We start from the raw sequence: 24923 nt of genomic DNA, 5'->3' as shown, positions 1-24923 counted from the left end.
TCTAGAGTCAGGAAGACCTGAGTTCAAATCTAGCCCCAGACACTTACTAGTGATGTGATCCTGGGCCAGTCACTTAACCTCTGTTTACCTCAGTTTCCTCAGCTGTATTGGGATAATAACAGCATCTACCTTGCAGGGTTGTTGTGAGGATCAAACCAGATAATATTTGTAACATGTCTGGTATATGTTGTTGTTCAGTCATTTCACTCATGTCCAACCCTTCATGACCCCATTTGGAGGTTTCTTGGCAAAGATGCTGGATTGGTTTGCCCTTAACTCCTCCAGCTCATTTTACAGATGAGAAAACTGAGGCGAATAGAGTTAAGTGACTTGCCTAGGGCCACACAGCTAGCAAGTATCTAAGGTCAGATTTGAACTCAAGAAGATGAATGAGTCTTGCAGACTCCAGGCCCGGCTCTCTATCCACTGCATGACCTAGCTGCCCTGCCTGGCATGTAATAGATACTATAAAAATGCTTTCTGCCTTCTTTTTCCCTCTAACTTCTTCATTAAATACATAAGGAGACAGGACCATAGAGGTTAAGTGACTTGCCCAGGGTCACTCAGGTAACAAGAGGCTGAGATGAGATTCAAACTCTTTGACTCCAAATATTGCCCTCTTTCCTTTAATGGCATCACACTATGTACAAAATTGATTAATCATTCCCAATCCATGGACATCCCTTTTGTTTCCAGTGTTGGGCTACCATAAAAAATTCAGCTTTTCTTTCTTTCCTTCCTTCCTTCCTTCCTTCCTTCTTTCTTTCCTTCCTTCCTTCCTTCCTTCCTTCCTTCCTTCCTTCCTTCCTTCCTTCCTTCCTTCCTTCCTTCCTTCCTTCCTTCCTTCCTTCCTTCTTTCCTTCCTTCCTTCCTTCCCTCCTCTTTCTTTCTTTCTTTCTTTCTTTCTTTCTTTCTTTCTTTCTTTCTTTCTTTCTTTCTTTCTTTCTCTTCTCTCTCTCTCTCTCTCTCTCTCTCTCTCTCTCTCTCTCTCTCTCTCTCTCTCTCTCTCTCTCTCTCTTTCTTTCTTTTTCTTATTGTAAAGATTGTGTGTATTCCCACTTAAGTGGCTGCCCCAGCTTATTTCAATATGGCTATTAGGACTGGAGAAGGCCATGACTAAGCAGCCAGCAAGATGGAGCTTCCAATTAGACCCAGAAGGCTGTATTCCAGCCATTATTCTATTTTTCCTTTAGATCATGCATTGTATTGTTTTGTTATATGACATGATTATACTTAGGAATCAGGTTTCTTGAGCCAGAAGAATAATATATCCTGCATTGCTAATGAAAGTCAATGGGAAAGAATCCTTACTTTTATAGTAATTTTCTTTAGAGCTAGTTTGCTGGAAACCATCTAGTCCTAGGTTCTTAATTCTAAGGGGTTCATGGATAGATTTCAGGGGTCTGTGGTCTTGAATAGGAAAAATCCCATCTTTATTTTAACATAATTGGTTCCCTTGATAATGTTTGCTTTTATGCATTTTTATTCATGTTGATGGTGTGGATTGCTCCAAGTTCTAGACAAGATCAGGGAGCTAGGCTCCTTAAAACTCTCACTCCACGATCTCTCACTTTGTGTTTTAGATACAACCAGGAGCCGGAAGAGTCATGAAAAGGAGGGAGTCGAATATAATTTTGTTTCTAAACAAGTATTTGAGGCTGATTTACACCACAACAAGTAGGTTGGTGGGACCAGGTCTGCCTAATAGATATGAGTGTGTGTGTGTGTGTGTGTGTGTGTGTGTGTCTGTTTTGTTCTGCACTCCCACATTTCCTGCAAACTGAAGGTATTTCTTGAAAGGGAAGCAAGGGAGGAGTGGAAAAGAGGCCAATTTTGGATGGACTTCCTTATTTTGCTTTGTCAGTGTCAGAGATACCAGGAAATAAATGTCTTTCCCTTTTGATGTTTCAGATTTCTGGAACATGGAGAGTACAAAGAAAATCTCTACGGTACCAGCCTGGAGGCGATTCAGTCTGTTATGGCCCAAAACAAAGTTTGTTTGGTGGATGTGGAGCCAGAAGTGAGTTATGGGACCAGTCTTGTAACAACTTTTTATTAACATAATTCTTTTCAATGGAAACCTGTTTTATGAACTAGTTAGCAATTGCTAACTAGTGTCATGATCTTTAATGCTGGTATAATGGTAATGGTATTACCCTAGGGATCTATGGCCTGATTCATATACTCGGGGGGTGTGTGGTGAACCAGCCAGAAGACAGGCTGCATCCCACCCTCTCTGCCATAGAAGGGCTTATCTCCAACACCACTGCCCCTCCTTTAACCCCCAACAGTCTTCCCTCTTCCACTCCTACTGCAATAGCCTCTTCTGAGCCAGGTATGGATGGCTTAGGACAGTTAAATCCTAAATTAACTGCTCCCCCAGCAACTGCACAGGTGATGGAATCCCCTACATCAGTGCTACCCCTATATCACTTTGTGACCCTGGGAGGTGCCCCAGAGAGGGTGGGCCGTGCAATTGAGGCAGTGATGGGTAAGTAACATCCTTCCTACCCCTTTTTTACTTCGTAAGGGGCAGAGGGAGTCACACTAGAAGGGTAGGCATGGATAAATTGGGACCCAGATGCATTATCTCTCCCTCCAAACCCACCCCTCTTCCAGACTTCCTTATTATTATCCAGGGCACCACTACCCTTTGAGTAACCTAGGCTCTCACAGCATAGGTGTCCTCCTCAGCATCTCACCCTATCCCCATGTCCATAGATCCAGTCAGCTGCTGAATCTTTTCCCTTCTCCATGCCTCTCACATCGATTTCCTCTACTCATATAATCACCACCTTAGATCACGCCTTTATCACCTCTCCCCTGTACTATAGCAATAATCTCTGATTGGCCTCTTCTTGCCTCAAGCCTTTCCCCTTTCCAGTCCATTCTCCTCCACACAGCTGAAAAGTGATTTCCCCAAAATGCAAGGCTGACCCTACTCAGTAAACTCCAATGACTCCCTATTACTTCTAGGGTTAGGGCAGCTAGGTGGTACAGTGGATAGAGTGCTGGGCCTAGAGTCTGGTAGACGTGAGTTTAAATCAGGCCTCAGACACTTACTAGTGTGACCTTGGGCAAGTCGCTTAACCCCATTTGCCTCAGTTTCCTCATCTGTAAAATGAGCTAGAGAAGGAAATGGCAAACCACTCCAGTATCTCTGCCAAGAAAACTCCAAATGGGTTCATGAAGAGTTGGACACGACTGATAAGGACTGAACAACAACATGAAGAGTTAATCCTCAAGGCTTAAATATTATGGTGTGACTTACCCAAAGCCACACAGGTAATAAGCCAGAATTTGAACTGTGGTCTTCTGACTCCAAGTCCAGTCAGCTTTTCCCCAGCAGTGAGGTTTAGAACCCACCCCTCAAATTTGGAGGCTGCCACTAGTCCTTTCCAGCAGTTTAAAAACAACTGAACTTAGCACTTAATGAGAATAATTAGTTAAATTAGGAAGCTACCAGATGGCACACCGGCAGAGAAACCCCAGGTGGCTGTCCCATCCCCTTGCCTCTGTGGTCTCCCCAGCACCATTTGTGAGGATACACTTTGTGTCACTGGCCCCAGGTTCACAAATAGCTAGTTAGGGTTCATAAGCCAGGAAGGGTGAAGGAAAAGAAAAAAGAAGGGAAAGACAGAAGGTGCTTCAGAAGCATGGCTGATACTGAACTTCTCTCACCTCATGGGTTTGCCACAATATTTACCTCTTCCTTGACAGCATCTTTCAAGATTTTAACCTAGTCTCTTTTACATCCTTCCTCTTCTCATAGCAACACATATATTTCCTAACAGAAATCAATGAAGAAATAGAATTCAACTTACTTTACAAATTTACCGAGACATTATTTATTGTATAAAGCTGGAGATGCCAATAAAGTAGGAGGAATCCATCCTTTAGGGGACTAGCAGGGAGAATTAATGAAAGGTCTAAGTTATAAGTTCTATGTAAAGGCATACAGCTTTATTATTATTATTATTATTATTGAGCACACATAGATTTTAACCCTTTCCACCAAAGGGTTTACAAGGAGAGGTCTTTTGCTTTGGTGAATAAATAAGATTCATTTATATTTAGTACCATTATTTGTATAGAAACTACTAACTAGCTACATACATCTTTCACTGGTTTGTTCTCATACTTAGATTAAAAATCTGCCTGTCCCCCAGAAATCTTATTTAACATTTTCATTCACCCATCTTCATACCCCTTTTTGTAAACCTTTTGAAGGCAAGGACTGTTTCATTTTTGCTTTTATGTCTCTAGCACCTAGCCCAATACCTGGTGCATTGCAGGTGTTCAATAAAAGCTTATGTATTTTTATCATTCATCCATTCATTTATCATCTATCTATTTATTATGTTTTCAGTTAACTAGCAGTTATTTTCTGTCTCACCAACAAACTTCATTTAAAAATTAGAGAAACAAACCCTTATGACATATACATAGCCAAACAAAACAAATTCCCACATTAACCATATCTAGAAATACACACTATATTTTGCTTCTTGAGTCCATCGCCCCTCTATAAAGAGCTGGCAGCATCATATATTGTCACCAACACCCTGGAATCATATTAGTCACTGATCACTAAGGTTAGAGATCTTAAGTTTTTCATAGTTGTTCATTTTCTTCATGTTGTTACACATCATTTCGCTGGTTCTGCTCATTTCACTCTGCATCAATTCATATGTCTTCCTAGATTTCTCTGAAACTATTCTTTTTTTGTGTGTCATTTCTTAAGGCACAGTAGTACCCTATTATATTCACATATCATAATTTGTTCAACTATTCCGCAATTGATGGACACCCCCTTAGTTTCTACTTCTCAGCTATTACAAAAAGAGCTGCTGTAAATATTTTTGTACATATAGGTCCTTTTCTTCTTTTATTGATCTCTTTGAGGCATAGGCCTAGTAGTGATATCTGTAGGTCAGTTTAGTAACTTTTGGGACATAGGTTTGAATTGTTTTCCAGAACGTCCTGACCAATTCACAGGTCTACCAGCAGTCCATTAATGTGTTTTCCCACACCCCCTCCAACATAAGTAATTTTTCTTTTTTTGGTGGGGGGATTGATTTTAGCAAAATTTCTCTTCTTTGAAAAGCACAGAGTAAGATGTAATCCAGGGTTGTTGTTGTCAATGATGATGATGATGATGATGACGACAACATTATGATGATAGCAATAATAGCTAACATTTATGTAGTACTTTGTTGGAATTTTGGTCCTGTGACAAGTCCTGCATTAGTGGGGTACAGTTTATTAAGTTTTATATTCATGTACATTTCAATATTCTGGAGAATCTGTAATCTCCCTGATGTGGGTGTTTCTTCCCATCTGTGCCTGCCCCATCCTACATGTTCATATCCTCCCATAAATATTAGCAGCTAAGTCTGATGACTGTGTTCTTTTTAGAACACTCTGTCCCCCTTTCCGTCACTCTGCCACTGTTATTGTGGTATAGGGGGTATAGGACTGAGGGCCATTTTGTATTTTCTTTTGTTCCATGAGTTGCCATGGCCAAAGAATGCATCACCAAGTGGCCAGCCTATAGATGCTGAACATCTCTCTACTTAGTTGGGCTGGTCGAGTGACAGTTGTCTCCAGGACCATCCTCAAAGCCTTTCTAGAATGATAGTACCTCCCAAATCTTGTGCTTTACTGTCATTGCCTTTAAGAACACATGGTCAACTCAATGTCACAATGAGGCATCCTGGCAGGAGGTGCACAAATAAAAATAAATATCAAGGGATTTCTTGGCTAGGGGGCCATGAAGAGGCATAGGGAGAGGGCTAATTTGTGCTTAAAAGGCCAGAATTAATAGTAGCTAGCATTTATAAAGTGCTTTAAGGTTTACAAAACATTTTCCATGTATAATCTCATCTTACGCTGTGGAGTAGGTGTTATTATTATCCCAGTTTTACATATGAGGAAACTAAGGCATAGAACTAGGTCAAGTGACCTGCCAAGGGTCACACACCTAACCTTTCTGTGCATCAGTAAAATGAGGAGCTTGGACTCCAAATGGCCTCCAAGGCCCCTCCCAGCTCTAAACCTAAGATCCCACGATGACTGGTATTTTGTCACCTGGTGATTTAGACATCCATCACGGCTTTCAGAGAACATACATTAAAAACAGACATAGAGGGAAGCTGGGTGGTGTAGTAGATAGAGCACTGCCTCTGGAGTCAGGAGGACCTGAGTTCAAATCCAGCTTCAGTAGCATAGCTGTGTGACCCTAGGCAAGTCACTTAACTTAAAAAAAAACCCAAAAAACAGACATAGGACCAAAACCAATGAAACTTCCTTAAAAGCCCCCAACAAAAGCAGACTTTTTTTGCCCTTTCAGCTCTCTGATTCTGAGAGTCCTGTTGCTGAGGGGAAAGATGTTTGAAGAGGGATAAAAATGGCACTGCCAGGAATCTATTGCCTTGTCCACTGAGTTGAATGAAGTCTTTGTCTTCCGGCTGATGCCAAGGTGGTGCTCTGTGGGAGAGTTAAAAAAATACTGCTTTGTAATCATAGCCCCTCCCTTTTTCCCTATTTCCCTTTCCTAGGCATTGAAACAGTTGAGGACCCCCGAGTTCAAACCCTACATTATATTTGTAAAGCCTTGCATCCAAGAAGGGAAGGGGAACTCACCGATGTCACCAACTTCTGAGGACGCTTCAGGTCTACTCGTAAGTTAACGCTTTTGTATTCTCTCTTCTGGAGGCCTGGTGGTCAAAGTTCTGCTGTGCTTGGAAATCTTTGTGTGGAAGACATCCCGAGGGTCCCCTGGAGAGGAGAGACAGTTGCTTCCTACATAAGCCCCTCTTTATAAAGTGTTCTGTGAGAAAAGCCTAGAGGTGCTGGCTTGTTCAGTTGGAGAGAATTAAGGCCCTGCTGCTCAGGGCTTCTCCAGGCAAAGGATGAAAGTTTTGACTTTGCTGCTTTCCTACTTTCCCTTAGAAAGCCACCTTCGTGGTGTCTGTGTTGAGGGGGAAGGGCAAGGTCGGACTCTCCCTGTTATTCTATGTCAGATACTTGAACTAGCTAGCATTTTATGTAGCATTTTAAAGTTTGCAAAGCACCATCCAAATATTGTCTCAATTTATTTCTCAAAACAGCCCTGAAAGGTAGGTGTTGTTATTATGTTACAGATCAGGAAACTGAGACAGACAGAGATTAAGATCCTTCAGCAGTGTCTAAAGCAAGATTTGAACTCAGGTCTTCCTGACTCCAGGTCGTGTTCTAGACACACAGGATACAGTGTGCCACCTCAACGCCTCTGAACCAGACTGTTTGCCTTCTTATTAATCATGGGTCCACTTTCACACTTTGTAAAGGAGGGCTTGGACCAGATGGCCTCTTGGGTACCTTCTAGCTCTAAATTTTAGCAGGATTTTGGGATCGTCAGAATGTAATAAGATATAAACGAATGTGCTGAGCTCTATACCAAAGTCAAATATTTGTTCTATTCTGAATCAGTGCTTGTGCAAAATTTTAACTCTACAGTAACAGACAATTTTTCCCCTAGGTCCCTGTCCACCCCAGCCCCCCCCCCCCATGAATGTAGGCTTCTTGAGAACAGGGATGATGGCTTTAATTTTTGTTTTTTCCTTTCTTTGTATCCTTAGTGCTTGATATAGTTTCTTGTATGCAGTAAGTCCTCAATAAAAGCTAGTTGACTACTATTCTGTTTCTTCTCTTCTCTTCTCTTCTCTTCTCTTCTCTTCTCTTCTCTTCTCTTCTCTTCTCTTCTCTTCTCTTCTCTTCTCTTCTCTTCTCTTCTCTTCTCTTCTCTTCTCTTCTCTTCTCTTCTCTCTCCTCTTTTTCTCCTCTCTTTCTTTTCTCTCTCTTTCCATTTTCTCCCTTCCCCTTCCCTTCTTCCCCTCTCCCTCCCCCCCCCAGTTTGGACAAGAATAAAATTCTCTGTCTTCTAAAACAGTCTACAACATTAAAGGCTGCTGCAGACTGAAGCAATATTCCTGGAATCCTGAAATCAGAACTGGAGAGGAGATCATTTAGCCCAAGTCCTTCATCTTACAAAGAAATAAACTAATGACCAGAGGGTAGGACTGAGTCAGTTGAGGTTCTTTAGGTGATAAATAAGAGGAATGGGGTTTAGACAAGCCACATCCTGTGTTCTCTCCCCTTTGCTATATTTGGTTCAAATCCCTGTTCTAGCAAGATGCTAATAAAACCTTGCCTGAGAAGCCTAATGCTTTGGCAGAATTCTCATTGAGGAGATTTGAGCATCCTTTCTAAAAAATCAATCAACACTGATTTGCTATGCACCTACTGTTAAGCCCTGTGCTGAGCTCTAGAGATAGATGCAGAGACCAAAACCATAACCCTAAACTCAAAACTCAAAAACCAACCCCTGCTCAAAAGGAGCTTATCATTTGGGGGGTGGAGACAAGATGTACAATTATAAGAAAATACAAAATTCAGAGTAAATGCAATGTAATTTTTCATAATTCCTCCTTAGATCTACAGTTGGAGTGCTGTTACAAGTCAGAAGCTGTACAGTTCTAGTAATGGTGATAATTGACTTTTATGCAGCACTTTTAAGCTAAGCAATAATTGAAACTCCATGTGATATGGGTAATAACTTGATTTATTATATGAGAAATGTTCAGAGGGACATATATAGATGATCTCATTTGAATATCTCAACAATCCTGTGAGGTAGTTATTACCGTTTTACAGGTGAGGAAACTGAGTCTAGATTTGGCTTGGATCCATCTTCTCTTTCTCTGCTTTTGGGAAGCTATAAAAACATGAATCAGTCATTCTTTCTGCTGTACAGCTCAGAGCCCCCATTCTGGGAAAGTCCCAACAGTTATTAAAAAAAATCTATCTATTTCTGTCCTGGATAATTTACCACCTGTTACCTCTTCTTCTGCCAGAACTGAGCAGGGACACACACATACACACACACACACACACACACACACACACACACACACACACATCAGCAATTCAGTGGTTAACCACTTTATCTCAGAGAAACCACAAAAGATAAAGCAACACAAACTCTTTAGAAACAGGGATTGGGAAACAAGTTCAGTTCTCTCCCTGGAGAGAATATGAATGAGGCGAAGGATGGGAAAGTACTGATTCACCAGTTCTGTTCTTGGTAGCATGAACCGCTTTAGCTACTTTCCACCTTTTCCATATTAACTCTGCATAGTTCCCTACAGTCTTTGTCTTAATATCTCAGCTTCCTTTCCCCAGTTGATTTGTTCTGCTAAGACTAAGATGGTTCATTTCTCCAAGAAGCTGTAGCATGTTCAGGGGCCACACCGCAGTAAGCCATCTTGGCAGATGGGCTAACCCTGGTTGAGGGTAACCAATAGGCCTCAAACCTGTTGGTGAGTTAGCGGGATGTCTACCCCAAGCAAGACTTCCCCCTGGCAGAATGGGCAGATGATAATAATTTGTTCCCCCAGCCATGAAGGGCATTTGAAATAGGTAGCCATTAAGGCAGCTGAAATAGGCACTGTGGAGCACTGAGAGCTTGGTCAGACATCAAAGGCACCAGGGTCATTTACTACATCCTAGGCCATCACCCACTGCCTCGGTTTTTGTCCTGTCACTGGACTTAGGTGACTCTGGAAGACAGAATGAGGCTGACAGTTTTGTGCAGCTCTGCCTTACTTAAATCCAATTCACAGGGGGGCAGCTAGGTGGCACAGAGGGTAGAGCACCAGCCCTGAAGTCAGGAGGACTTGAGTTCAAATCTGGCCTTAGACCAAACACTTGACACTTACTAGCTGTGTGACCCTGGGCAAGTCACTTAACCCCAATTGCCTTAAAAAAATAATAAAAAAAAATCCAATTCATGCAGAAGTCAAGACATCACCTGTGATGTCATTGGTCCTCTTCAAAAAATGAAGACAAGCAACAGGAACAGGATACCCCGACTCTCATCAGCACCTAGTCTGACATAGTTACTCCATCTCACTGACCTGTTGGCCTCTTGCTCTCATCCTTGCTTCTACTTTCTTCTTTTGGTCCTCACTACTATTCTTGCAAGATGACTTCTTTTCCTTCCAGATGGCATAGAGTCTAACCTCTTAGTCACTGTTTTACAGCTCTCCAAGGGTTCAAGCTGGTAAATATAGGAGAATTCCCTCTCTGCCAGTAGGCAGTGGGTCTGCTACATCCTGTTCCATAGCTAAGATGCATACAAAGTTCACTAGTGGGAGGGACCAGGAAAGGTCTCTTGCAAAAAGGTGGTGCGTGGGCTGAGTCTCGAAGGAAATCAGGGATTCTTGGAGGTAGAACATTCTGGACAAGCAGGATAGCCAGAGCAAAGAAGCATTGTGTGTGAAGAACAGGAAATGGGCCAATATGGTGCACTGTAGAGTGTAAGGAGGGGAGTAGGATGTAAGAACAATAGAAACTGTTGGAATGCCAAGCAGAGAAGTTTACATTTGATCTTAGAAGGAACAGGGAAGCCAATAGAGTTTATTGAGTCAAGAGATGAATTAGGAATTAGGAAATTCATTGGGGTGATTGTGTGGAGGGTAGATTGGAATGGGAAGAGACTTGAGGCAGGGAGTCTCCATAGAAGGCTATTTGTAATATTCCAGGTGAGGAGTGATGAGGGTAGGAGGTAGGGTGATGGCTGTGTAAATGGAGAGAAGGGGACATAATGGGGAGATACTTAGGAGACAAAAATGACAAGATTCGGAAACTGATTGGATTTGTGGGACAGAAAGGGAGGAGTCCAGGATGATATTGAGGATGTAAACCTGGGTAACTAGAATGGTGGTGGTGCCCTCATCAGTAACAGGGAAGTTCAGAAAAGGGATTTTTTTTTAAAGTAATGAGTTCTGTTTCAGTTGTGTTGAGTTTAAGATGTCAATGGAACATTCACTTTGAAATGGTGAAGTGGGACTACAGCTCAGGAGAGAGACTAAGGCTGCATATGTAGATGTCATATGCATAAATAATTGAATTGAACCCACAAGAGCTGTGAAATTCTTTTCTGCCTACCAGGCAGCTGTTGCCCTACAAAAGGGAGGGGGTGAGATTTTACCGTAAATGCATAAGTACTAATGTGTTCAACTGCTTTGAATTAGTTCGCCCTTCAGATATCTATTTTTCTACCAATATCACCTGTGTGACCTTCAGCAAGTGACAACCTCTTTCTGTTTTTCACTTCCCTCATCTGTAAAATGGCAAAGATAGGGGTGGCGGGATGGAGGGGCAAGACTTGAGAGGTGAGTGGCTTTTTTAATAAAGGAGGTCTAAAAGTCAAAGACTTGCTCTAAGTTGGTTCTGACCTTTCCCCACTGACCTTAGAGTCTGAATTGTATCATTTAGCATGGTGCCTGGCTATATTAAGTAGGCACTTAATGCTAGTGGACCAACTGTACCTAATTTGGGTTAAGAAACTTAGTGAGTTATTATATTATAATAATAATAATAATAATTATTATTATTATTATTACAACACTAATCTCTGTTCACAGATTCTCAAGCTTAGTCATATTCATCTCTTCTAGGGCTTGAAGGAACTCCAGAAATCATCTACTCCAACACTTTATAAAGGAAACTGAGGGCCAGGGGTCCTCAAAGGCCTGTTGTTCAAGTAGCATGGTTGTCTGCTTACAACTCAAAAAATAGGAGAGAACACTGTCTGGCCCTGAGTCTTTGCACCTTTGTGTGGTAGGTTTTCCAGTCTCTAGAGGTGCTAGGTACTGCAACAGTCTGGGAATCATGAAGATCTGAGTTCAGGTCTGGCCTCAGCTACCTTTTTTGCTGTCTGACCCTGGACAAGGCCCTTAACCTCTGTCTGCCTCAGTTTCTTCAGCTGTACAATGGGATTAATGGCACCTATTTCCCAGAGTTGTGAGGATAAAGTTAGGTAATGGTAAAGCATTAAAGCACTATGTAGATGCTAGTACTGATCACTATTACAGTTTCTTGCCTGTTCTGCCATAATGGCTCCTTCCTTTGCAGAATGAGGAGCAGCAGGAGATGCTCTCCTCAGCATCCTTCATAGACCAGCATTACGGCCACTTGGTGGACACAGTCTTGGTGAATGAAGATCTCCAGAGTACATACAATGAACTCAAAGGGATCTTAGAGAAGCTGAGCAAAGACTCTCACTGGGTCCCAGTCAGCTGGGTCAGGTAATTCCATCTTGCGCCCATGTCTGCCATCATCAACGCCTTGTACAGAAGAAATTTCTAAGTGGGAAGTAATCTTTTTTTTTTGTAATGCAAACCTGGCCCCTTTTGGATCAGGGTAATCACTGGAGATGAAGGTGTTCTAAGAACAACACGTTTTGGTTGTAGAAAATATCAAAGACAAAAGTTGACACTGATGCCTTGTACCAAAGTTCAGTAGCTGTCTGAGTTCAAGTTTCAGAGACCTAATTAAGTTGGAGACCTTAATTAAACTAATTAAGTTTGCCAAGAGATCTTTAAGCCTTGGAAATAAGGTCACTCTTCATTTATTCAACACTATCAGAAAAGGAGGTGTTTCTCATGAGTGGATTTTCCACATAATTAAGGAGGCATCCCTCTTGCCCTTTCAATAAGAAAACTTTATCAGAACCATTTTGAATGGATGTCTTAATAAAAAGTATTACACATTTCCCTAGCCTTCTAAACCATATAGAGAAGTAGCATGGCGTAGTTACTGTATAGAGAGCCAGCCTTCAAGGGAGAAAGACCTAGGTTGATGTCTTGTTTCTGATTCATGGGCATGTCACTTAACCTCCAAGTTCTTGAGATAAAGATTCTCTAAAACTTTAAATTGCAGAAAAGTTACAGACCTGCATCAGAAGAGGGAAGTCCCTTCACCTGAGAATTCCCTTTACCAATGAAATGTCAAGGCTAGGAAAAGTCTGCAGTAAACAATGCTTGGCAATGAGGGTGGTTTATGCCCACTTCTCTTCTCATGGGTGTAGTAGATGAGTAGGGCTCTTTGCCCCATCCTAAGTGGTCTCGGTCAGCCATGATTTTTGAAATTATAATTTTTGTCTCCTCTCTCACTTTCTGAAATTGGCAGTAATGTCTAAAGTACAAATAAGAGTCAGAATGATTCCAATGGAGTCATCATGGTCCAGTGGAATACGTGCTGGATTTAAGACAGAAGGACCTGGATTCAGATTCTGCTTCTGTCACTGCCTTGGACAAGCCACTCTGGGCCTCTAAGCTGGGGGTGAAACTAGATGATTTCCAATGTCTCTTCTGGCTCTGAATATACAACCCTATATAAAACATGTGAGCTAATCTTGAGCACATGGACTTTGTGAACTTTCTTTTGACTTCTCAGAAGCGTTTCCCCCATACTTCTGAGTTCTTGGCTATAAATCCATAAAACTATGGCTGCCAAAAGATAAATGAGGTATTGCTGGACTCTTTCTCGGCAATACTAAGGCTGAAAAAAGGGCTGGAGACCAACATAGAAGCAAGCATTTTTGGCCCTTCTACCCATGAGAACCCAAGTGGGCTTCAGCTGGCCAGTAAAAGTCAAATGAATTAGAGAGGAAAAGGAAATTAATTATTCTAATTTAGCCCCATTAAGTTTCTTCTTGATTTCTTTATTACCTGGGTTGTGCTCTTCTCTGTACAAGCTGCTGTATTAGGACCAAAACCTCTCATTTCAGCCAGGCCCACCCAGCTCCATCTTTCATTGGGCATGGATGTAACAGTGGCCTGGTTTGTGTTTATCTATTGCTTTGAGCTAGGTTTTGCAAGCTGCTGTCCAGTTTGCTCTCTCTCCAAAATGCTTAACAGGAGTACCTTATTCCAGACAATTTTCCAGGAAAGAAGAGATTTCCTGAAGTTTCTATCCATGTGATGAGAAGAAAATGCTGCATTGGATTTCTAGTTCTTATATTCTATTGCTACCACAGTGGTGATTCTGAATATATATATATATATATATGTATGTATGTATATATTATCACATCCTAAAACAGCTGTTACTGGTTTGCATTTTTAAAAAAAATTTGACCACAAGTAATTTTCTGATATATTGTCGATTTTAAAAAAATGTTTTATTGATGTTTTTGTCAGAGTGCCATATAGGCCTCAGATCTTAAAACAGCTGTTACTGGTTTGTATTTTTTATTTTTAACCACGAGTTATTTTCTGCTATATTCTTGATTTTTAAAAAATGTTTTATTGATGTTTTTGTCAGAGCTCCATCACTTCCCAATACCCTTCACTCCGCTGACAGAACGTTCTTTTGTAATAGACGTGGAATTGACCAGAACAAACCAACACACTGACCATCTCAGGCAGTGTATGCCTCTTTCTGCACCTGTAGGCTAACATCTACCTCTCTAAAAAGAGGGGCAAGCAGGTGTGTTTTGTCACCAGTCCTCTGGAATCAGGGCTGGTTGTTGCAATGATCTGAATTTTGATGTGTTCTAGTGTTTTGTGTTGTTTCCCTGTACATGTATGTACTGCTTTCTCAGTCCTTCCTTCAATCCCATTCTCTTTTATCTACCCAATGATTAAATTAACTAACCTTTGTTTTTAACAGATGTATGTTAATACACATGAATAGACAGTGCATTAAATGTAGTCTCTTTTTGTTGCCTATAAAATGTAAGGTTTTTCCCCCTTAGTATTTTATAAAAAAAAAATCCTAAAATAGCATAGTCTCTTTTTTTGAGCCTGGTTATTTTTTTAAAAAATAGTTATTTGAACAATTTATTGTGCACTTAACTTTTAAAAAGGACAGAAACAAATATAAATACATTTATAACTCTTTATACTTAAAAATAAATTTCTACATACAATATAACCATAGCCATTTATTAGGTTCTTCCTCTATATTCTCTTCTGTACTTTTTGCTCATTCTTTCTCTCTGCTTATGGAAATATTTTTCCTTTCCTATAATTAGTGTATATATTGCTCTTCTTTGTTGCTGTTTCCTTGGTTTTGTGTTACTTTGTATAAGTCCAAATTTCTTTACGTTCCTCATACTGGTCATTTTTCATGGCTGTATATTATTCAATTATATACCACAGTTTGTCCTGCCGTTTACCAACAGTTGGACATTTAGTTTGTTACTAAGTTTTTACAATTACAGATGAAGTAGCTTGATTTTTTAAAATTCTTCTCACCACCAGTTTGGGCATTACTAGGTATGGGAATTAGAAAACACTAGATGGGTCCTCCGTCCTTCTTTAAAAGGCCGAAGACAGTGTTGATGTGAAGATATAGCCCCCTACGAGCTCAAGCTCTTGCATCACTTGTTGAAGACAGACTGGAGACCAGGGGCCAAAAGCTAAACCCTCTTTACTACCAGGAAGTGGGTTTAAATTCTGAGCTCCCAAGCAAACCTTGTCCACTCCCCCACCCTCAAGCTCACCAATACCTCAGACTCGTTCTCATATTCATCTGTTTTACCTCTTTGGAACATTGTAAGAGGTACTGAATTCAATGTTTGTTGAATTGAATTGAACTTGGAGGGCTCTCGATTATGTGGAGCAGAATTGAGGATTCCAAATTAAACAAGGTATTAACTCTATTTTGTTTTGAAATGTTGGTTGTGACCCAGCAGACCCTGAAGAAGTCAATTGCAAATTTTTTAACTCTTTCTTTTTTCTCATGAGAAGGCAAAGTGAGTAGGGAGAGAGCTAGATTTGGAATCAGAGGATTTGGGGTCAAATCTGGGCTCTGCCAACTTATGTGGTCTTGGGCAAATAGCTTAACCTCTCTGGGTCTCAGTTTCTTAATCTGTCAAACGAGAGGGGTTGGGACTTGGGCTAGATGAACCCCCAAGGTCCCTTAAATCTATGTTCCTAGGATACTAAGGGGGGAACAACAGAGATAAGGCCTCCACTCAGGGAGGCAGCCTAGTGCAATGAGAGTCTCTGAGCAGTAGACATGGAGTTAGGTTTGAACCCCTCGGCAGACATTTGTTGGCTGTGGAACACATCAGGCAAATAAATCATTTCTCAGCCTCAGCCTCAGCTTCCTTATCTGTAAAATGGGAATAGTAGCCTCTTTACTTCGTGTTGAGAGGATCAGAGGAGATAGCTCTCATAAGTAAAATGCTATGTGAATGCTGGCTATTTCAGAGGTATGCTAAACGAGCTCTGGGTTCTGACTGTTAAATTTTCAGTGTGAAAATTTACACTTTGGGAATCAGCACACACTATAAATCAGGGCTTGATTTATTATTATTATTTTTTTGATTGGCTGGATTTAAGAAGCTGATAAAGCAAATGTTAAGAATGCAGATTAAAAGTATGTCCTATGCATAATTTTTTTCTTCTCAAGAGCTAGTTGTTAAATATTTACCAGCATACCACTGACTGTTATTATCCTGAGTGGAGGTGGAGAATATGTACTTAAAAGAATTGACTGGTGTTAGAAATAGGCTTGACACCAAAAATTTAGTATCAAGAAAATTTATTATAAAGAAAGTCCAGAGGATTTAGACGTTTCTGGCCAGAAGCGGGCTCCACCCCTCTTCAGGAGGGGTGGTCCCTGAGTGCAAGGGAAAGTGTGCTTTTATGCAGTTGAATTCGGAGCGAAACCTCCCAGGCCAGGATTGGTCCAACCGTTCCCAGGTTACACCTTTCCTTACATGTTTCCCCTTGATGTGCTCAAGTATGTTCCCCCTCCCTTGGTCATACATCCCATGACTCGTTAATGAGGCTCATATTTTATGCGGGGAGTGTCAGATAATAGTAATGAAGTTCATTAAGCAGGCGCACTAACATTTTTCAGGTGTCCTCAGGTTGACCCTAACTGGTCTGAGCTGACTCGACCCCTATCTTGATTTTGGGGTCTTCTTGGAACAATTCACTTACTTCGTATTGGTCAAGACCAGCCCACCTACAGTGTGCCACCTCCTGGGACCTTTGCTCTTTAAATCTCTGCATTATTCTACCTGTGGAAACTTAAGCCCTTCTAACTAACACTGGGATCACTGAGAGGTTAAGGGGGGCTTGACCATGATCACAGGAGCTAATATGTCACAAGTTGGACCTGAACCCAGCTGACTCTTTATCCACTTTACCAGAGGTGTCAGATAGGAGGCTGGCTACCCACATGGCCCACAACACTGGGTCAAATCAGATCAAAATGGAATTGGAAAATATTTAACAAAATAAATAAAAATACAACAGAACATAGTTAATGTAAATATGTGATTTTCTAAATCACCATGTGCCCAGGGATTCTTAAGTATAACTGAGTAGCCTGTTTCTATTTGCCACCTTTTAAGTCATAATTAATAATTATACTTGGCTGTCAACCCAGGAAGACAGGCAGTGAGATCTTGGAGGTGGGGTTGGGGATGGGTGTGGAGTTTACCTTGTTGCTTAGCAGTTCCCTTATCCACAGGACTCAAGTCAACATAAGAAAATGAACCCAATTAATCATGGCATACTCTACTTATGCCAGGTGGTCACAAATCATGCTTTGTCCCTAGCACACTAGAATACATACATGCTTGAAGATATTTATTTCAAATCTAATTTTGCAATTACCAGTTTAGCCTGGTCATAACCTTGAGGGCATGAGCCGGCGACCCAGAAATAGTATCTCTTAGAAATATTTTTAATAACTGTGGGACTTTTTAGAAATAAGTACAGTGGCCATCCTCAAAAAATATAGTTCAGAGCCAATGAACAAGGAAGAATATTTCTGTTATCACATAGAGTCAATGACATTCAAAAGACAGAGAATAATTTGTATACCCTGTAAATAAATACAGGGAGATCAAACCATCCTTTCTCTAAAAGTCACACGTGCCGACTTGTATGGTCAGCAATAAAATCTATGCACTGTGGTCTCAATTTGCTTTGTTATGTTTTCATCATAGTTAATGGAGTATTTCACTGTTGCAGCAGATGTGAGCAGACATCGTTGTTCTGTATGCTGGGATTTTAAACGAGAGGTTCTTCTTCCAGTTTTGTGTATTGACAGAATGTCTAAAAAATGACATCTGTTCCACGTGTTGTTGGTTTTTTAACCTTGGTTTTGTCACATAATTTTGGGGGAGGGGGGTGGAGAAATCAACTTGTAGCTTGATGATCACCTTTTTCATTTTGTTGTTGGTCTATGTCTAAAAGGGTAATAAGGTCTGAGTGTGAAATGTCCTTTGTTTAAAAAAAAACCAATAAAAACGTGCTTGCATCTTTTTTTTTTTTTCTGGTGGCAGGTTCCATTTCTGTCTCTAGATTCAGGTGAGGAATATAATGTAACTTACTCATTTCATGCACCAAGTTTTATTGTAGCTTCCTAAGATCCAGTCATTCATCCATTTAGGAAGTTCCATGATAATCCAAGTTGATTTTAGATTACCGTGCCTCTTCTGGGTTTTTTCCCCATGTTGATGTTTCTTTTAATTATTAAGAGGGAAAAAAAAGGTTGGGGGAAGGGGGAAGAGAGAGAACCATTAATTACATAGGACAATTATTTATGGCATGGTGGCCTTGAAGTAAAGACCACCTGGGTTCACAGCCCACCTCTAACACTTATGCATGACCATAGGAAGGTCACTTATCCTCTCTGAACCTCAGTTTCTCTTTTTGTAGAACTTACACTTCCCAGGGTTGTTGTGAGACTTGAATGATATAATTCTCAAATCTATATTTATCTTTCTATCTATCTATCTATCTATCTATCTATCTATCTATCTATCTATCTGTCTGTCTGTCTGTGTCTATCTGAATTAATTTTTCTATTTTAGAATGTAACATATAAAGCACTTTGTAAACCTAAGAAAGCATTAGGAAGATGTCCATTATGATAATGTTCATTATTATTGGTTTGTCTCCTTTCGCCCAATATTTAATGACTGCTAATAATGAAAGAATACTGGCCCTAGAGACAGATAATCTGGGTTCAAATTCCACTTCAGTAAGTCACGTGACCTGTGTCAACGTAATCACCCTTAGGCCTCACTTTCCATAACTGTAAAATGAAGGAGAGTTGGACTGGATGACATCTAGTCCATAGGACCCTGTAACAAATAATATGCAAACTGTCAAGTTGATGATATCTTGGGCAGTCCCAGAGACCTATTTATAACGTAACTTCAGCATCACTGAAGAACGGTGGAAATTTGGAGAACAGGAATTCATTTATGTCTCCTCTTTCTAGATCCTCCTGATCATACCTTATCTTATCTACCTGCTCTCTATGGCCTCTGCTATTTATAGAGTTTATTACTTATGAATGGATTTTAAAGTGAAAACTGTGGGCTTTACAGTAAAGAGGGAAGGGGCAGGGACATACCTAGTCCTTTTTGTAGAGAAGATATCTTGTGGTATTTCTTATATACCGTCTGGAATTCTTGAAGGAAAAAGGCAGAAATATTTATGTCAATGAACTAGCATTTACAACCTGATTTGATGTTGGTATGGAAATTGGACACGCTAAGTCCTGGGTGGGTATGGCTTCCCTGGTTTCTTCTAAGTCCTAGCTGAAATCATACCTTTTCCAATCCCTCTTAATTCTAGTGCCTTCCCTCTGTTGATTCTTTCCTGTTAGTCCTGTCTACAGATAGTTTGTACACAGTTGTACATAGTTGTTTTCATGTTGTTCCCCTCTCCCCCTATCCCCCACCCCTAATTAGACTGTGAGCTCTTCAAGAGCAAGGACTATCCTTTATCTGTCTTTACCTTGGGCTTAGTAGCACAGTGCCTGGCACACAGTAGGCACTTACTGAGTTGTTTTTAAAGGGAAAATACCTTATGATATTTCTCATGCACCACAGTTTTTCATGGCATTAATAATCATGAGATATGATAAGATGTACCACCAACATCACAGAGTTATTTTTTGCAAATTGTAAAGCATTCCATTAAGGGGTGAAATTTATGACTGTGCTGTTAAGCAACAAGAAAAATACTAACTAATGAGTTTGGAGCTACATTTAATCTCTTCTGTTTGCTTACACCTTCCCAAACCCACATTTTCTGTTCTATCTTAAGTTAGAAGCATCAAGATAGGTGGTGAAGGAAGCTTCTGTTATTTGAAACTATCTGAAGCCATCCCAGAAAGTCCTTGTGGATGACTGGGTTTAGTTCTTTTTTTTCCCCTCCTTTTTAGTGAACCTTTTCATTTCACTGACTGTTAAGCTCAGCTACATGGGAATCCTATAGAAGGTTTTCCTCACTTGGAATCTGGAAGAAATCTGTATGTCTAAGAAAGTAAAATAAATATAACCCTGCCCCACATGCCTGCCAGTCTATCTCTGATGCCCTTCGGTCATAGTGAGGTTTACGGTCTCCAAGTCTCCGAAGAATTCCTTGATTCTCCATAGTAATTCTCACTAATTCTCTGTTTCGAGTTTCTCTGTTTAAGCTGGAGAAGAAGAAAAAAAAACAACCACAAAACACCAAGACTGGTGAAGAACAAAAACAAAAACAACGAAATTCTCATTGGGTTGACCTGAGGTATCAGGAGTTAAGAAATTTTACATTTCTGGGTGGGATGGCCTTAAAAGAGTTCACTTGCCATTTTTTGTGACCTTTGCATACTTATTAGATTAGAAAGATTACTAGGGAATGTGTATGCCATGATGCCTTGCATTTAGATGACAGCAAAATTCTCTTCTTGGAAAACCATCAGCCAGCAACTGAGTACTTTGGTTGTACTGACTTAGGGAGGCAATGGGTGCGGTGGAAGAAGCCCTGGTGCTGGAGTCAGAAATCCTGGCTTCTATAGCACATACAATAAATGTGCTCAAAGATTTAGAGGTAGAAGGGAAAGGCTCAACTCCCGACCCCCTTTTTCATAAGTGAGGAAACTGAGGCACTAGTTCAGTGAATTGCTCACGATCACAAACCTGGTAAGGGTACATTAATGAAAACCTGAGCTGCCCAATTGTCTACCAGCACAACGGTGCAGGCGCACCTAGATTTGATTTATAGCTTTCAGAACACTGCATTTCCATGTCTGTATAGAAAGCTCTCTGGTTTGTATGATGCCCATGAGAGAAAATAAAAGGGTACCTTCCCTTTGGCTGCTCTGGTCAGACCTGGGTTTGCAATCTACCTGATACCACCTGTGTGGCTTTAGGCAAGTCACTTAGCCTTCCTGGGCCTTAGTTTCTCCATCTGTAAAATGAGGAGGTTGTACTAGATTGGCTTTTGAGGTCCCTTTCAGCCCTAGATCCATATCCTAGGAATCTCCTAATTGGAAGAAACATTAATTACCTCCTCTTGTGCACAAGGCCCTTTGCTAGATAGCAGGGGAAGAAGAAATGGTCCTCTATCTGTCCTTGAGAAGGTTATAATCTAAAGGGGTTAAGATGACCACACAAACAAGAGCCCAAGTAGCCATCTTGCTGTTGTGTGTCTGCACATCCTTTCCCCTCCTTCACCACTGCCCCTTAGAATCCCTAGTTTCCTTCAAAGCTCAACTCAAATGTCACAATCCTATACAAAATGTTTCCTGATTCCCTCCCCACTCCTATTCCCTTTCCTCAAAATTACCTTGATTTTTTTGGTATATATTTTATGTACATACGGTACATGTACACATTATGTACATCTTTATCGGTGTTGTGTCCTTCAAAGGAATGTAAGCTCCTTGGCGCAAGGGCCATTTCATTTATATCTCAACTTGACAAATAGCAGGTGCTTAATTACTGCTCATTGACTGACCAATACCAGGCAGAACGTGATAAAAGAACTAAGTGCTGCAGAGAAATTTGAGGAACAAGGGATTTGTTTCTGCTGGGGATAGAATGGGGTTGGTGATCAGGAAGGGACCTTAAAGGTAAAAGAGGCAGCAGAGGTTGGGGGAGATGGTGGGAAGTACACTGATGTCAGTCAGAAGACATGGTAGAATGATGGGGGTGGACAAGATGGCCTTTTCAGCTCTAGGTCTGTGTTCCCATCATGTGCTCCCAGCTCTGCTATTTACTACCTGTGTACAGTGGATAGACTGCTACGTCTGGAGTCAGGAAGACCCGCCTTCAAATCCAGCCTCAGACACTTACTAGTTGTGTACCCCTGGGGCAAGTCACTAAACCCTGTTTGCCTCAGTTTCTTCACCAGTAAAATGAGCTGGAGAAGGAAATGGCAAATCACTCTAGTATCTTTGCTAAGAAAACCCCAAATGGGGTCACACAGAGTGGGACACGACTGAAACTACTTAATGACCTATGTGACCTTGGGTAGTAAGTAGCTTAGCTTTTCTTGGACTTCAGTCTCCTCATCTATAAAATGAAGGGCAACAGTCTGGACTAGATGAGATGGTGTTGGAGGTCCTCTCTAGCTCTGAATCACAGAACTGAGTTCTATTTCAATAGGGAGAGATATGAAGGAAGAGAATTCCAAGCACAGGAGGTTGCCTGCCAATATGTACAGAGGAATGTTGGGGTAAAATCAAGATCTCTTAAATGCAAGGAAGCGCTAGTAAGTGTTTAATATCAACAGGTTGTCTGAAAATGTACATAATACACTTTTAAGTTTAATCTGCATTAATATTTTCTCTATCACTTTCTTAAGTCTAGAGTCAGATAAAATAATAAATTAAACCCTGATTAATAACATTTGCCTATTTCTAAGGTGTAAATGCTCCCCCCCCCAAATTTAACCATCGGTTCTGGAGCTAGTTCAACTCAACAAGAGCTTGCTAAAATGCCAAATGCCAAACTGAAATAGATAGGGAGTCTCTTTCCTAAGCTGCAAAGAGTCTTGGTTAGATTTGTGCATTAGGAAGTTTGTTTTGGCAGTAGTGTGTTAATGAAGAGATAAAGGAGGCAGGAGTCCTGAGAGTTAAATGTCATTCTGGTATTCAGAGAAAAGGCTCATGGCAGTGTTGGGAAGGAAATGAGAATAATACCTCTTGGAAAAATATTCGTTCCAGCAATCCACCTTGGAGGGACCACGTTGGGCATCAGCAATTTTTTGACACAGTTGCTTGTTTTCATATTCGATTTTATTAATTCTCTTTTGTTCACCCTGGTAATAAAAATGTCACCATGATGGGGACGTCATTTCTGTGCCCAGGAGCTGAACTATGTTCAGGAGAGACACATTCATTTGTTCCTGTAGCAACAATTTGAGAGAAAGGCTCCCCTTATTTGACAGAGGAAGTAACAGGGCTGGTTGAGAGGGAAATGAAAGTTGGGAAAAAACATGGAGGGGAAGAATTTCAGGTAGGGACCATTAAAATGCTTTGGTGTTGGACAACTGGTGATTGGCAAAGTTCTGGGTAATTGGTCCCTGTTAAGAGTTTAATGTCTATCTCAGCTGACATAGAAGAGATTCTGGGAGTAGTCAAATCACATACCTGTAATTTACTTAGTTTTAAAATATGGTGCGTGTGTGCCAGTGGAGGTTTGGTATCAACTGCAGGCTTGGCTAGAGGAAAAGGATGAAATAAATGAATTTGTTGTGTCAGAAGTGTAATTACAAAACCTGAGTAGACATACTGATCTCTTAAGTTAGCTACCCTGCTTATATATCTACATCTATTATCTACGTATCTCCCTTTCAGATTTAGGAGCAGTTTAAAGTTAGAGCCAGATCAATTATATATACATATTATATTTTATATTATATATGATTTAAAAATTTTAAAATATATTTTATTCCCCCATCACATGTTACAACAAATTTTTTAAAGTTATTTTTTTTTAAGTTCTGAGTTCCAAATTCTGTGTCTCTTTCTCTTCCTCTCTCCCTGAGCCAGTAAGTAGATATAGGTTCACGTGTGCAATCATGTAAAATATTTCCATATTAGTCATTTTGTACAAGAAGACTCCAACAGATCAATTTATATTTAGAAGGCCAAATAGTTTTTAAGTTGGTTTGATTTCTCAAAGCAACATTACTTAGATTGCCTGTGCTTTGACAAAAATGGTAGAATCTATAAAAAGAAACCCTCCCACAGATAAACTTCTTTTTGGTGTTTGTAAAACTGACTTTTTACACTTCTATCCCACACAAATCTAGAAATAAAGGCACTGACATCTTCTTTTCTCTCTTTAACTTCCCTTCATTGAGTGCCTCAGGCCCCATCATCTCTATGAAATGAACTCGGGAGTGGACGTGTTAGGCCTTCAATGCTCCTTGACCAGATCCAGGAGGGCTTGATTAATAGCCTCCATTGCATTGTTTTTTAAAATAAAAAGAATAATAAATAAAATAATAATAAAATTTTTAAATTTTGAATTTAACAGTCTCAAGAAACACAAACAGTATACAAATAGGAACACAAAATAATTCTATGTGAAATAATGTACTGCCAGAGTTTTTCAAAAGTGTGTATTAAATTTAGCAAGTAGTAATAAACTTGTCTCATGTCCTTTCTGAACTTACTTTTTGCTTTCTTTTGTATATTTTTAATGCTTTGTTGGGGTTTTTTTGCATCTCTATCATTACCCACTTACTGCTGTGTGTTCCCCCTCCCCCTCCCCCTCCGTCTCCCCTTTTCCCAAGTCCTTTCTTTTAAAGAGAAGCCCAGGCAAATAAAATCAATTCATAAGCCAAGTCCAAGAAGCCCTGTGACGTTCTGAAGTCACGAACTGTTTTATTATTTCTTTTAGTGTCACCCCAAGTAGGACAGCACTTTTCAGCATCCTTAACACACCAACACCCTCTGACCCACAAGTACCCACTGAACACCCTCTGACCCATCCGTACCTATTTCCACTCTGTTCTTGTGAGACACGTGGTGTCCAACATCCAGTTTCTTCTTAAAAGTTGTGCTCTGTCTGTGATTAGCGACAATTGCAGGATACGCTAAGTATTCTAAGGAGCTGTTCATTTTCTCTTTCTAATCTCAGTTCAGAAATGAGGCACTTACATATTAACTCTGAGATCTATTAGCTTTACCCATTAATGACTGTCATAGTCAATCTGTTGTGACATCAGTGAAAAGCCCAGCCAAGTTGCTAAGAAAGAGGGTTGCAAGACCCACAGAGCATGTTTGTGGTGGCTTGGGGTCATAGTATCCCATCACCTACCTCTCTGAGCTAC

General features: G+C 40.5%; 2 protein-coding genes across 2 annotated transcripts in view; one reads left to right on the top strand and one right to left on the bottom strand.

The window, feature by feature from the left end:
* The window catches only part of MPP3 (MAGUK p55 scaffold protein 3), a 46164-nt gene extending 28042 nt beyond the window's left edge, over positions 1-18122 (top strand). Inside the window, exons 16-19 of the mRNA XM_020972798.2 lie at positions 1584-1677; positions 1912-2020; positions 6561-6683; positions 11962-18122. Coding sequence (XP_020828457.1) covers positions 1584-1677; positions 1912-2020; positions 6561-6683; positions 11962-12138 — 503 coding nt within the window. The 3' untranslated portion in view covers positions 12139-18122. The remainder of the gene's footprint in view (positions 1-1583; positions 1678-1911; positions 2021-6560; positions 6684-11961) is intronic.
* On the bottom strand, positions 18106-24768 carry CFAP97D1 (CFAP97 domain containing 1). The gene is made up of 6 exons (XM_020972558.2): positions 24588-24768; positions 23233-23303; positions 22783-22901; positions 20169-20292; positions 19222-19278; positions 18106-18322 (listed from the first exon to the last, which is right to left on the bottom strand). The coding sequence occupies exons 1-5, from the start codon at positions 24709-24711 to the stop codon at positions 19222-19224; spliced, it is 495 nt and encodes a 164-aa protein (XP_020828217.1). The 5' UTR covers positions 24712-24768; the 3' UTR covers positions 18106-18322.
* Positions 24769-24923: the final 155 nt, after the last annotated feature.

This window comes from Phascolarctos cinereus, unplaced genomic scaffold (genome assembly GCF_003287225.1).
Source record: "Phascolarctos cinereus isolate Bilbo 61053 unplaced genomic scaffold, phaCin_HiC Scaffold_5;HRSCAF=322, whole genome shotgun sequence".
NCBI classification, from domain to species: domain Eukaryota; kingdom Metazoa; phylum Chordata; class Mammalia; order Diprotodontia; family Phascolarctidae; genus Phascolarctos; species Phascolarctos cinereus.
This window is presented reverse-complemented; position numbering and strand designations above follow the sequence as displayed.